This window comes from Pseudopipra pipra, chromosome W (assembly GCF_036250125.1).
Source record: "Pseudopipra pipra isolate bDixPip1 chromosome W, bDixPip1.hap1, whole genome shotgun sequence".
In the NCBI taxonomy this organism is placed as follows: domain Eukaryota; kingdom Metazoa; phylum Chordata; class Aves; order Passeriformes; family Pipridae; genus Pseudopipra; species Pseudopipra pipra.
In genome coordinates, this window is record NC_087580.1 from 38700237 (window position 1) to 38714090 (window position 13854).

The 13854-nt window shown below is 56.3% G+C and overlaps 1 protein-coding gene and 1 long non-coding RNA gene across 2 annotated transcripts; both read right to left on the reverse strand.

Moving 5' to 3' along the window:
• Positions 1-8976: 8976 nt before the first annotated feature.
• Positions 8977-9562, reverse strand: LOC135405651 (uncharacterized). Its single transcript, XR_010425906.1, has 2 exons — positions 9270-9562; positions 8977-9183 (listed from the first exon to the last, which is right to left on the reverse strand). It is a non-coding gene; the product is annotated as an uncharacterized LOC135405651 (long non-coding RNA).
• A 996-nt stretch (positions 9563-10558) lies between these two features.
• Positions 10559-12731, reverse strand: LOC135404688 (uncharacterized). Its single transcript, XM_064639427.1, has 7 exons — positions 12675-12731; positions 12443-12592; positions 12094-12248; positions 11595-11730; positions 11376-11510; positions 10992-11168; positions 10559-10726 (listed from the first exon to the last, which is right to left on the reverse strand). Exons 1-7 carry the CDS (start codon positions 12729-12731, stop codon positions 10559-10561), a joined length of 978 nt encoding a protein of 325 aa, XP_064495497.1.
• Positions 12732-13854: the final 1123 nt, after the last annotated feature.

Below are 13854 nucleotides of genomic sequence, written 5' to 3' on the forward strand. Positions count from 1 at the left end.
GGGGAGTTACTGGGGGATACCAGGACACACGGGGGGGACACTGGGAGGTTACTGGGCCATACTGGGGGTTACTGGGTGCTCACTGAGATACATTGGGTGGTCACTGGGGGGTTACTGGGCCATCCTGAGGGTCACTGGGAGGTTATTGGGATATACTGGGGGCACTGGGATCCCTTTACCCGGTTGTATTATATCTCCCCCCAAGATTTTGGAGGGCATCCCTAGGACCCCTCCCCTGGGGGCTGGGGGACCCCCTGAACGCACTGCTGGGCTTTAGGGGACTCCACAAAATCCTCTCAAAACCCCCAAAATCCCCTCATAGATCCACCCCAGGACCCATCGAAACCTCCTCAAGGACCCCCCAACTCCCCTAAGAGACCTCACCCCCCCCCCCCGAACCCCCTAAACCCTCTCAGTGAACCGCAAAATGCACCTGGGACCCCCCAAGCCCATTCAGGGATCCCCCCAGTCCCTCTAAGGGAGACTCAAAGACGTCTGGAATCACCTAGAGACCACAAAAACTGCTGCAAACGTCCCCGCAAAACCCACCCAGGACCCCCAAACCCCCTCAGAGATCCCCCAAGCCCACCTGTGAGACCTTAATCTCCTCAGAAACCAAAACTCCCTGAGAGACTCCCAAACCCCTTCAGCGACCTTCAACCTCCCCCCTCGAGTCCCCTCAGGACACCGAACCCCCTCAGGGACCCCTCAAAATCTCCTCGGGAACCCCCGAACTCCTCTGCTAAGCCCTCCCGAGCCCTCCAGCCTTTCCACCCCCAGCCGCGCTCCCCGCAGCCCCCGAGGGGATCCCCAGACCCGCTCCCCCCGCAGACCCCCCCAGCTCACACACCCAAGTGCAGCTTTTCCCGGGGCCGCCGCCCCCGAATCCCCCACGCGCCAAAGATGGCGCCCTTCGCGCGCTGCGGGTGGAGACACCCCCGCCGCAGCCAATCAGCGCGCGGCCACGCCCCCTGCCCGCCCTCCGCCCCGCCCCCGCCTCGCGCGGGGCACCCCGGGAGATTCCCCAGTCAGTGCCCGGGAACAGCCCCGGCAGCGCAGCCCCCAAGGGCTCACGATGGGCTGTGGGCTGGAGAGGACCCTCCTCAGCCTGGGCAGCAGGGCTGCAGGGGGGGATTCCCTGACCCTCCCCACATGGGCCCTTCCTGCCCACCAGCTCCTGCTCCAAAGGGCTCCCACACACCCTGGGCCACTTGTCCCACTTGGGCACTGGAGCTGCCCCAGGGCATCTCTGGGCAGTGGCCAGCTCTGGGACTGCTCTGGCAAGTCATGGCCTGAAGCCACGAGTGTGGAATTTAGGAGACACTTGAAACCTCTGCAGAACAGGACTCTTGATAATTGCTGAAGGCTTCCTGGCCAGCATTGCCAGACCTTTGATTTTCTTTTTTTTTTTTTTAATCTCAACAATTTTTCTCCATTTGTTTCCATTGACAACACCTTCTATATAATCTATTAAGCTGATTCTTTCATTGTCTACATGAATAGTTTTGTGCAGCTACTTATCAAAGTAAATATCCCACCAGTGATTCAGTTATGGAAACCTGGCTCAGAGGAAGCTCCTGATTTTTGGGGCACCTTTCATCTCTCTAATTTTGCCTCTTTTTTTTCTTCCTCTCCCTACTTTTGTCTTGAAAAAGCTCTCCAGGATGTGTGCCTGGGAGTATATTCATCCTCTGAAGTGTGCCCTGTGCCATGGGAGAGGGGACAAATGCACCTTCCAGAGAAATCTGCCCCTCCTGCTCACAGAAGCCCTCTGAGTGCCCAGGTGAGATGGTGCCCAGGCTGTTTTGCTGGTGTGGAATGAAAGGGCCAGGCCAGAAAGGCAGAGGAGGGTGATGGAGGAGACAGGGCCATTTGCAGGGGATGTGTGTGAGGCTGGGAGATGAATGTCCCTGGGCCAGTGAAGGCTGTTCCTGGAGTCACCCCAGAAGTGTCAGGGCTCTGACAGGGCTCCAGAGGGCATCCTCAGTGCCCCTCCTCCCTCCACTTTTGGGAGGTCCCACTCCCCTCCCACTCAGTTTGGGGTCCCACCACCCCTTCTGTCCCCTCTGACCCCCCTTTTCCCACTGACTACCCCCTTCCCACCACCCCCTCACCCGAGAGCTCCTCGCCCGCAGCCGGGAGGGCTCCCAGCACCACCAGTGCCCAGAGAAGGGGTTGGGTGGGATCCTGGGTGGGCTCTGAGTATGTTTAGGCAGTCCTGCAGAGCCTGTGTGGAGGTTTAGGGGGTTCCCAGCATCTTTCGAAGTGTGCTGGGTGCCTTATTGAGGGGCAGGTGCCCTCCCAGAGCCCCCCAGAGCGGGCTGACAGGGGGGAACACAGGGGGGTCCCCATTCCCGATCCATCCCGGGGCCGGTTCTGCCCCCCCCAAACTCGGCTACACCCCTTGGGATTCCCCCAAGCCCCTTCCCCACTGCCCCCCAATAACCGGGACTGGGGAGAACTGGGAAGCTTTCCTGGGATCAGGAGTGGCAGCAGGGGAGGGGGGGACACACGACCCCCCCAAAATCCTCACAGGGACAGGGGGGTCCAGGCTGGGCCCGAGGCCCCGGGGAGGGGCTGCAGCCGCCGCCGGCTCAGGAGCTCTGTGGGGAGAGAAAAGGGGGTGACACCGGGGTGGGGGGTCCCCGGGGGGGCACAGACGCTCTGGGGGGACATACGACCCCCTGGGACCCCCCTCACCTTCTGGCGCAGGTAGAAGCCGAGCCCCAGCGCCAGGGAGACGAAGGCCAAGAGGAAGCCCCCGGCCCCTCCTTGGCAGCAATTGCTCAGGCTGATGGAGCCGGGCAGGGCCGGGGCCGCCGGCGGTGTCCGATCCCGGCAGGAAGCGGGGAGGGCCCCGGGGAGCGGCGGCGGCGGGCGGGGCCCTGGGGGAGCCGCCCCGAGGGGTCCCCGCCGCCCGTGGCACTGAAGGAGCCGCCCCGGGACGGGCCCTGGCGGGGGTCGCCAGAGAGGGGGGGCGAGCTCGGAACGGAATCAGCTCCGGAGAATAAACCAAGGAAAACCAAAGGGCCGCGCCGGGGGAGTCTCCGCCGCCCCGGAGCTAAAAGAGCTGCCCCGCGGGACGGGCGAGGAGGGGCGGCGGTGAAACAGTCGCCCGGGGTGTGGCGAGGGAGGCGGGAATGGGATAAAAGAGAGAGAATAGAGAGAGAAATCGCTTTGTCTCCCCTGCCCCAACTCCCTTTTGTATACAGATAAAACCAGGGATCAACATGTGCTTCCCTTCCCCCTTTTCCCCTCAGGGGAACTGAAAACAAAAAGGAAAACCATGACAAAGAGAGAGAAAAGCCAGCGCTGGAAAACTATCTTGTCTTAGATAAGGTGTGCTGCCAAAGGAAATGCTGACTCCAGAGGTGCCCTAGGTGGGGCAGAGCCCCCACCCTGCCCACTCACACACTTCAGCTCAACACTGGGGTTTTCCCCTCCCTGGCACTGCCCAGTCCAGCCCCTCCCTGGTCCCCCCATCTCCCTGCCCCTGCCCCAGCCCAGCAGAGCAGCACACTCAGGTCTGGCCCTGCAGCAGGACATGGAGGCCATGGAGCTCAGGGACAGGCCCTCTGGGTCTGCAATGCTCAGCACATCATCAGCTCAGGCAGCTCCTGCAGCCCCAGGGCCAGCCCCGCTCCCCAGCACAGCAGCAGAGAACCGGCCCCGGGCTCCTCAGGCCCCATTTGCCATCTCCAGGGGCACTGGCCACCACCAGCACCAGCTGGAGCAGCCTCAGCCCCTCAACCCCCACAGAGGGACCCTGAGGGCAGCACACGGACTCCAGGGAGAAACCAGCAAGGCAAGGACCCTCTGGAGAGTCTGCTCCTTGGCCTTGTTCCTGAGAGCCCTGGAGAAGAAGAGCTGAGGCTTCAGGCTGTGCCCGGAGCAAATGGAGCCCCTTGTGTGGTGGAAAGAGTGCAGTGGAGCCCAGCTCATGCCAGCAGTGCCATGGCCACAGGACTGACCCAGCCCAGCCCAGGGACCAAGGGCCAGAGCACTGAGGCCTCAGCCGAGGCCCAGAAGGGGAGGGGGGCAGGAGAAAAAGAGCAGCTCTCAACAGGCCAAATGCTGCTGCTCCCTGGCACTGCTGCTGTGCTGGGACTCTGTTTCCAAGCCCCTCTGCACACAGGCACTGCCCTGCCAGACTCATCAGAGGTCTCAGAAGACTGAACTGAGAGAAACAAGTCACTGAAGGATCCTTGACTTTGTTTCAATGCATTCCTCATTTACACAGGCTCTGGGTCAAATTCAAGATGTAGACAGTGAACTAGACATGGGATGAATAATCAATATTCACTGTACACAACTTTATCCCAGGAGAAAACCCACATGAAAACCCTAACCCAGCACCACAAAACCCTGAGCAGGCAGGCTGGAACAAGGAGTCCCATTCTGAATGCTATGGAAGAGAAAACAGGCCCTTTGTGGCTTCAGAAAAGCATCCAGTCATCATTTCCCTCAGGGCATCCTTGAAGCAAAAGATTTCTTAAGACAGATGCCAGAGCTTGGCAGCAGGCTGTCCTTCTCAGCTTGGAAAATCTCTGCTAACTTCCCTAACAATGGTACAACCCCCCCACAGTAATGTTGTCAAACAGCTGCATCTGCAGGATTCATGTTCCAGCATTGCCTAATGCACAATTATCACACCTCTTTTTAAAATTAAAGGAGAGGGAAAAAAAAAGCTGGGGGTGAGGGGAGACTCCCCACCCCAGTCATCCATCAAGTGTACATCCTGGCCACTGCTCCTAAGGAATTTAATATATGCTAAAGAGATATAAAAAGACATCAAAAGCTTTCAGAAATAAAAGTACTTTAGAAGCTAGATTTCAAGATTGCCAAGTGGGTTTTGGCCAGATTATAAAGTTGACTGAAATGCCAGGATACTGCATTTTGGAAGCGGCAGCAGCTCACATATTGCCTTGTATTAGTGGCTGAAGTGTGTTGCTGATTCCAAAGCTGGACTATCATCATCTGTGGGGGAGAGTAGATAAATAAGTAAATAAAAACATTCCCTACCAACCCTGCTGCCTTGAAGCACTCTTTTCAAATGCAGCCTCCACAGGAAAAAAAAGTTAAGAGCACTTTCTTTTGATTATAGTGCTTTCCCCAGGCAGGAATTTTTATTTCAGTTAGAATCTTTGAACCATTCCATTTTCAGTGAGGCATTTTTATATTTACAGTTGACATCTTCAGAGAAGAATGAAACCGTTGAGCAACAGCTCTAAAGCATGAAAGTTGCCTGCAGGAAATACTTAAATTATTTTACATCCAAATGGAGCCTGTTGTTTTTAGCTAAAATTTAATAGACCTTAAATCAATGACCTTTCTTTTACTGGAAGCCTGCACTCTAAAAAACTAACTTTCCCAAGAAAAATATTTGGGTGAATAAATGCCAAAAAAGGGCTATTGAAATCTAAACATTTTCTCCATTTATAGCTTGTGAACATTTAGTTCCTAAATTCCCAACTGCTACCTAATGTACAGAACAGTGGTGCCTTGGTTGAATCACATATCACTGATTTCAGAGTGTCACAGGAATCTCATTGACAGGAATCAATTAGAATCCAAAATCAATCAAATATGTTCATGCACTATCATTCATCAAATTTGAGTATCCCCAAATTAATTGTAAGCATGTGAAAGAACCTAGAAATCAATTTTGAAAAGGTACAGAAATAAAAATCAGTAAACTTTGAGAAGATAATAGTGCATCTGAGCATGTTTCATGCCTACTGGGGTAAGTTAATGGTGAATCACACCTTCCCTTCCCAGCACAGGCTGAGATATATTCTTTTTGGAACATGAAAATACCCAGTGACTGAAGGCAGAGGACACACCAGTCAATGATCCAGCATTATTTTATGAACAGCCTGTTACACACCCAATATCAAAGTGCTGCCAGGATATTACAAAATGCACAAGTGTGTTACACTCTGAAAAACTGCACATTGTAAGTGAGCCACTGCACTTCAGGGAGAAAGATAGGAGAGAGTTACTGAATCTCTACCAGAAGCAGGAATAGATGTGGCCACTTATCCAAAGAGCTGTTCTTGTTGCTGAGGACTCCTCTCTGAACACATTCACCTGTCATTCTGTCAAGGTAATAAATCCTTCCACTCCTTACAGCACACTCAAAAGCACCCTGCTATTTAATGTCAGTGGAAAAATGGCCCAAAGTGCCTAAAACATTTCCTTTTGCTCATGTAAAAGTGCTGGCATTTTACTTCCTTCCTGATAAGCCAGTGCCAATGGACCTGATTATTCTTTTCTTATTCAAAGCATATCAGTAGTTCCAAAGCACTCTCAGTCTTATCAGGTGTCTGAACAGCACAGTTACTGAAAACAGTTTGTCCTGCTCCTCTCTCCTTCTGCCAGGCTATCAGATAAACCCAACTAACTCTCTGTATTTACACACAGTCAAACATCAGCTGTGTCTTCAACCCACTGTAGCCTGTTTCTGGCATGTTACAGGTTTGCTGCTTTACATTAGTTGTACCCAAAACAGCAGCAGTGAATTAGCTTAGAACAAAAATACAGTCACTCCATAGCACGGAACAGAAAAGGGACACAGAATAGGAAAAAAAAAGAGAAACCTTTTGTGAAGTAAGAATGATCACTCTCATCTCAGTAGTTCATAGGTATTTATCTGGTGCTACTTGAAAAAGAGCCTGGAAACAGCAGGATTCAAATGCATTCAAAACAGACCTGACACAGGCCTCAAATGTAGAAAAATAATTTCTTTTTTTGTTTATTTCATTCTCCTGTCCTCTAGGAACTGTCTCTGATTTGCAAGGGGTGAGAATGTGAAAGAAAGGAAAATGGTTACAATGTCTGAAAGCGTTTAAATGCCTTTACAGTTTTTGTCTGTAACAAGACTGATTTTCATGATCATGATCATTTGGACCTAAAAGACAAAAACAAACCAAAAAAACACTCTCCCCCAAACAAGCCTCTCAGCAACTCTCCTTTTCATTCAGTGTCTCAGATACAGAATTTTCAGTGCTAACTACTGGACTGTTCTCACATGCATAGGGGTAGCTAATTATATTTCAGCAGGTTATCATATAAATAAATGTGCACAATTCTGTACAAGGACACTCTAAATGGCTTGATTAGACCGAGAACAAGGAACTTCTATTCCATACACCCTGATATACCAACTTACCACAGCACATGGCCATCCTTCTCCAATTTCAGACTTAAGGTTCTGTGTTAGTGTCACAAACAGTAAGAATTTTTTGGTTTGTTTTGCCTCATAAATTATTTTGATCTAAATCCTTAAATTTCATCAGGATTTCATACAAATTCAGAATGGTGACCCACGGTAAAAATCAGACATTCAGTGGTACAGGAAAACAGCACATGCTTATCTTACACTGTCTGAAAGTACCTACATTGCTCTAATTTTCATTAGATACATTAACAGATATTTCTTCTAGAAAGTAGAGGAAGCTGAAGTGAAAAAAATAATTTTATTTCAATTTTAAAAGAATTGGGAAACGACACTCTGATTAAAAAGCTACACTACTTAAAACAGGAAAATAATTGGAAATTAGACAAGATTCCCTTTAATGCAAACCTGCTATATTAAGGAATAGCAAAAAGAAAAGCCCCTCTTTGAAGGAAATAAAAATTAGTTGAAAAAACATTACAAGTGTTGCCACCTCTCCGGGCAGCCCCTTCCAAAGCCTGACAACCATTTCCATCAAGAAAAGCTTCCTCATGATCACACACAAAGCCTCCTGAGGCCTTCAGTGCACCCCAAGCCCCCCAGAAGAAACCACCCTGCCAGGGCTTTCCATGCCACAAATGTAATACAGAGCTCTTCACTCATTTCCAGCTTCAAGCTCTGGAGCCCCAGCACTTCCCAGGAGCTCTGGGATCCTCTGCAGCGCACTCAGGGCTGAGTGTTCCTTCATGATTCCATCCTTCAGTGCCTAGGGAGGGTCACCGGAGACCCTTTGAGGCTGCACAGCTGCAATGCAGGGCTCAGTGGGGCATTTTGTGGTACTGGAGATGGAATTTGGAGTCCACCAAGGAAACGTGTGGCTCTGCAGCTACAATTCAAGGCCGATGGGGATAGTTTGGGATACCAGGGATGAAATTTGAGGCCCCCTGCAGAAAACTAAAGGGCTCTGTGCCTGTAGTTTGGGGACAAGTGAAGCCTTTTGGGGTGTTGGAGGGGGATTTGGGCCCTGCAGCTGTGACATTCCAATCTCTGGGAGACAGCCAACCCCCGCAGCCACACTCAGCCCAAAGCCCCCCCCAGACCTGCCACCCTCCATCTCCCAGAGCTGCTGACACATCCCACTGCCTAAAATAAGCATGACTGCCCCAAAAGTGCCACCTCAGCAGGCCTGGGGGGATGGACTAAGGGAGGGGAGGGAGCCCAAGCTGCTGTGGGGGAAGTTTGAGGGCAGTGGTCATGATGTGGGATAATCTGGAGTCTGGCAATGTCTCCGGGTGAGCTCCTGGTCCTGTGGCAGCTGCAGCACAGGGCTTGCTGCTGTGCCACCTCCTGGGGTGCTGGGTCTGGGAGGACACAGGGGTCACAGAGTGGGGCACCGTGTGGGGACACAGGGATAACTGTGGCTGCCCAGGCTGGAGAAGAGAAGGTTTTGGGGTGACCTTCCAGCCCCTTCCAGTGCCTAAAAGATGCTCCAAGGGAGCTAGAGATGGATTTTGGACGAGGGCCTGGAGTGACAGGACAAGGGGGAATAGCTTCACACCGGCAGAGGGCAGGGTGACATTGGCAGTGGCCATGAAATGGGGTGAGAAGGCTCGGGCAGCAGCTTGTCCTTTAGCCAAGGCGGCTTCTCCCGGGGAAAGCCCCAGCCAGGGCTCAGCTTGTCCCACAAGCCTGGGGCCAGGGGTGCTGAGGGGGGAGCGTCCCGCTGCCTGCGGGACAGCCCAGGAAGGACACGGTCGGCTCGGCACACTCAGCACCGCGCAGCTGAAGGACACCAGGGCTTTGGGCACGTTGTTGCAGCTTTATTCAGCCCCAGTCCTTTAGCCAAGGCAAGCTGCACCTCTGCCGGGCTCACGGCCAGCAGCAGCGCAGTGCTCGCAGGAGGCCTCTTGGTCTTTGCTGCACGCAAGGACTCCTCAGAATGGAGGTTGTCCGAGCTGCCAGGGAGCTGACAGAGATGTCCCAGTCATTCTCCAAGGGCTGAAGTGCTGCGACGGAGAGAAACAGAGCCCAGATAAAACCCCCCGTCTGCAGAGAGCCTCTGGATTCCCGACAGACCACACTCCCCACTCACCGCTCAGGATGTCAGCCTGACTCTCTGTGGTCTGCTCCCTCAGGCGCCGTGTGATGAGTCCTGGGCACAGAGCTCCATTAGCCCCTGCTCCCCAGCCTGCTCCCAGCAGCAGGGCCCCCAGACCTACCCTCCTCCCCCTCAGCAGGGCTGAGCCCAGGAGCCCCCAGAAGCTCAGGGCAGTGGGACTGAGCAAGGCGGCCACCAAGCCCCGCTGCGTGGGCAGGGCTGGCAGAGGGAGGCAAGGCCCTGCCCGGGGTGGCCGGGGCTGGGGCAGCCCCAGGACTGCCCCTCGTTGCTGGGGTAGCCCCAGGACTGCCCCTCGTTGCTGGGGCAGCAGTGGCACAGGGGCCAGGCTGCACCAGAGGCACCGCAGGGGCTGGCACTCACTGATGAACCTGACGGCCGCCAGGCGCACGTTGGCCTGAGGGTCCTGCAGGTAGGGCAGGCTCTGGTGGATGAAGTCTTCAGCCCTGCTCCTGCTCTTCTGCAGCTGCAGAGAGAACAAGGCATGTCTCTCCAGGGCTGTCACTGGGGCAGTTGGCTGGAGCAGTGCCTCCCGCCAGCACCCCCTGGGACGGAGAGGCCTCCCCTCCTGCTGGCTACAGGGAAGGGACAGGGGCCAGCAGAAGAGCCCCTGGGGCTCTGTTCTTGAGGGCAGCAACAGGGATGCAGCTCCAGGCTCTGCCCAGCTGCAGAGCCCCCAGCCCAGACATGGGATGGGGGCAGCCCTCCCCCAGCCCGGGCCCCTCAGCTTGTCCTTACCAAGCACGCTCCAAGCTCCCACAGCCGCTCTCTCTGCAGCAGGTGCTTGAGCGTCTTCCACTTCAGCAGCTCTGCGGCAGCAAGAAGGGCTTCCCTGGAGGCCTGCAGGACAGCATGAGCTGAGAGATGGCCTGGGGCCTGGGCAAGGAGACATCTTGGCTCTGTTCCTGGGGGATCCTGCCTTTAGGAAGCTGGGACATGCCCTAGCCCAAATGTCTGCGAGCCTTTTGGGGACAACCCTGGAGGACAGGCATGGAGGTCCAAAGGCATGGCCTCTGACACAGCCTGTGGGGATGCCCCTGCTCAGGCCGTGGTGGTCACGGGCTGCTGCTGAGCCCTGCAGGAGCAGGCAGGGCAGGTGTTGCACAGGGCCGTGCCAGCTTCTCTGGCCCTGCTGGCGCTGGCTCTGCATGGACCTTCCCACGGGCTGTGCTGGGGGAGCGCTCCCCGCTGCCAGCAGCCCCTGCCCCGATGCCTAGGAGCCCTGGGGGTGTCAGCCCAGCCCTCTGTGTGTCAGGGCTCAGCCTTCAAACCTGTACCTTGGCCACGCTGGGGACCTGGTCGCTCATGCGGAAGAGGAGAGGCACCAGTGCTCGCCACACCTCCTTCCTCATCCTCTTCTCATCCCTGCCGACCACCAACTGCAGCAGCTCCGTGAGCATGCGGATGGAGAGCTCTCGCAGCTCGCTGCACTCCTGGCAGGAAGCAGGAAAAGGGAGCTTTGCAAACAGCAGCTCCCTGCCCACAGTGCAGAGGGCCGTGATCATGGCTGAGGGGAGGGCAGCGGCTCCGGCCTCACATCCCAGAGGAAGCAGGACTGGGCTGCATGGCCCAGAAGCCATCCCAGGAGAGCCCAGGGGAGCAGAGCTGGCTCCAAGTGCTGCTCGCAGGGCTGGGCTGCAGGGCAGCTGTCGTTGCCCAGCGCCCATCTGAGGGGCTCAGGCTCCACATCAGCCTTACCGAGTCAAAGAGGGGCAGGAGCCTCCCCACAAGCTGCACAGCGATGAAGCTGGCCTTGGTCTTCTTCAGCTGACGCAGAACGTTTCGCAAGGCCAGCAGGATCTTCATCTGGGCATCTTCGCTGCCAGCTTGCAGGATCTTCATCATGCCCGGCAGGAAGAGTTCGATGTTTCTGGCCTGTAGAGAGAAGAGAATGTCCATTGGGTGAAGAGGGCCGTGCCTGAAAAGCTCCCCAGGCAGCCACCCCAGGCCCCACCATGGCAGGGAGGGTGTTTGGAGCAGTCACCCCACGTTCTGAGTCCCAGGCCAGGCCAAACCACTGCTTTCCACACAGCCCCAGCCCCCATTTGCCAACAGGGCTGCCCCTGACACCGCCCTGCTCACCATCTCGGCTCTCTGTGACAGCCCGATGAGCCCTTCCAGCAGCAGCCTGGCCGTCCTCTCGTTTGGACAGCCCTGGTGGCTCTCGATGTCGGGCTCGTCAGCCAAATCCTCCCACTCAGCCTTCCTGGAGGATGACTGCAGGAGCAAACAGAGCTGTGAGGGGCCAGCAGAGCCTGCAGGGCTGGCGGGAGGGGACCAGGGCCTTTAGTGGTCACTCACAGCCATGGGCTGGGTGCGGGGGCCTTCTGCGGAGCAGTGGAAGCACTGTCTGTGCAGCAGGTTGGCAAAGTCCTCCAAGATCTTGGCCAGCGTCTCCGGCATGGAGGACATCAGCTCCCACAGCTCCGGCGCAGTGCTGGAAGGCAGAGCACTGTCAGCAGGGCTGCCTCAGCCACAGTGCTGTGGCCTGGAGCAGCCCCCAGAACCCACCCCTTGGAGCCCTGGCTGCGTGTCCCCGGGGGCCCTGCCCACGTGGGCAGGACGGGGCTGAGGGCGTGTTCCCCGTGGGGCTGGAGCACCGTGCTGGCTCTGGGCTGGCTGGGCCAGCTTTGGCTGCTGTGAAGCCAGACCAGCCAGCAGGGCTGGAAAGCGTGGGGGGATGGAGGGCCTGACTCTGCAGGCTGTCCTGCAGCATTCCTTGGCTCTGGCAGCCAGAGAGTCTTGGGGTCCCTCTCCCCACAGGGAACAAGCCCACCCTCAAGGCCATCAGGGCCAGTACCTGTCTCCTTGAAGAGCCGCCTTGCACAGGAGGATGACCACTGTGGTGGGGTACAGGTTGGTCATCAGGTGAAGCAGTGACTCCGCTTTCTCCCACGCTGCCTGTGTGCTGCAGTATGGCAGGCTCTCAAGGATGCTGGTGACTATCTTGGGCGCCTGCAGGGGATACAGGTGAGGATGGCACTGCCCCCGGAGTGCAGCCATGTCCTTAGTTGCCCTTCCCATTCCTCTCTGCTGCCTTGAGGTGGCTTGGGGGGCCCAAGTCACCTGTGCTTGGGAGGGAGGGATGCAGGGAGGAACAAGGCCCAAGAGGGCTGAAGGGCACGACAATGCAGCCACAGGCCACTTACGTCCGTCAGCCAGACGTTCGGGTCTTCCAAGGCCACATCCAGCAGGCTGCTGGGCACCTGCTGGTCGAGGATGCTGGCATCTCCCAACGCCTCGATGGCCACGAGGATGACATCCGTCCTCTCGTGGGACTGCAGGTATTTTCCAAAGGTCTATGGCAGCAAGGAAGGAAGAGATGTTGCGCTGAGTGCCCTGATGGTGCTGCTTGGCTGAGCAGCTCGAGGACGTGCCCACCACTGCTGACAGCAGTGCCCACAGCAAAGCTGGCAGCAGTGCCTGCAGTCCCTGCATGGCAGAGGATGAGCAGAGAGGGCCCTCCTGCTGGGGGAGAAGGGCTCATGGGCACAGGCTGCTGGCCCCACTGAGAACCAGGGACTTGCTGGTGGCCAGGAGCACTGGAGCTCCTGCTGGGGCTAAAGCTGCTGCTGGGCCACTGGAGTGCAGCCCTCGTGCTGTCCCTGCTCAAGGACGGCGTGAACCCTCTCCCCAGGGAGCTGAGGGCACGCCAGCCCCACTGCTGCGGGGTCCTTTGGCTCACACCAGTGCCCTGCTGGTGCCACGGACAGGAGTCCCAGCAAGGGCGCAGCTCCTCACCTTGGCACAGTCCCTGGCGCTCAGAGAACACAGCGCGGAGGTGGTCACGGCTTCCCAGTGGACTTGGTCTGCTCTGTCCTTTAGCCTGGATTCGACTAAACACCGGGGCAAACACACAAGAGTCAGGAAGGCAGAGCAGCTTTGCCAGCAAGCTCACCAAACCTCCCTGGCATCTGCTGGCAAGGGGGCAGGACAGGAGCAGCCCAGGATTTCAGGAGGGCATCAGGAACAGCTTCTTGCTACAGGCACTGGAGGGACCAGCCAGGGTGGGGGATCTGCTCTTCCCCACCAGGGAAGATGTGGCTTTGGGACAGGGAAGTCAAGAGGGGCTTTGGTTGTGGGGCCCACAAACCAGCGGGCTGCAAGATCCTGAAAGGAAGGGGAGGAAGGAGAGCAGCAGCAAACAGATCCTGGCCTTGAGCAGAGCACTCAGCCTCTGCAGCAAAGTGGCAAGTGGGAAGCTCTGGGAAGCAGCTGGGAGGGGCAAAGGGGGTCAGGAAGCAAATCTATCAGGAGATAGAGCAGATAAAGCCCAGCACTGCTCTGCCTTTTTTACTTACAGATGAACTCAGCCAGGGCAAAAAGAGCATGGAAAGCTGCACAGCTTGTCTGTTCCTCGGAGAACCGGAAAAGGATGAGATGCCCCAGCAGCTTTCCTAGGAGTGGGAGCTGGATCTCCCCAGAGCAGACAGGTCCAGCAGTGCCTCTTCTGGCGTTGGCATTGGCCTGGATGAGGGAGGCATGAGCAGAAGGGCTGAGGGCACAAAGGTGGTGCCAAAGCCCCCCTCCCGAGAGTCTGCCCAGGGCTGGATTCCTGGAG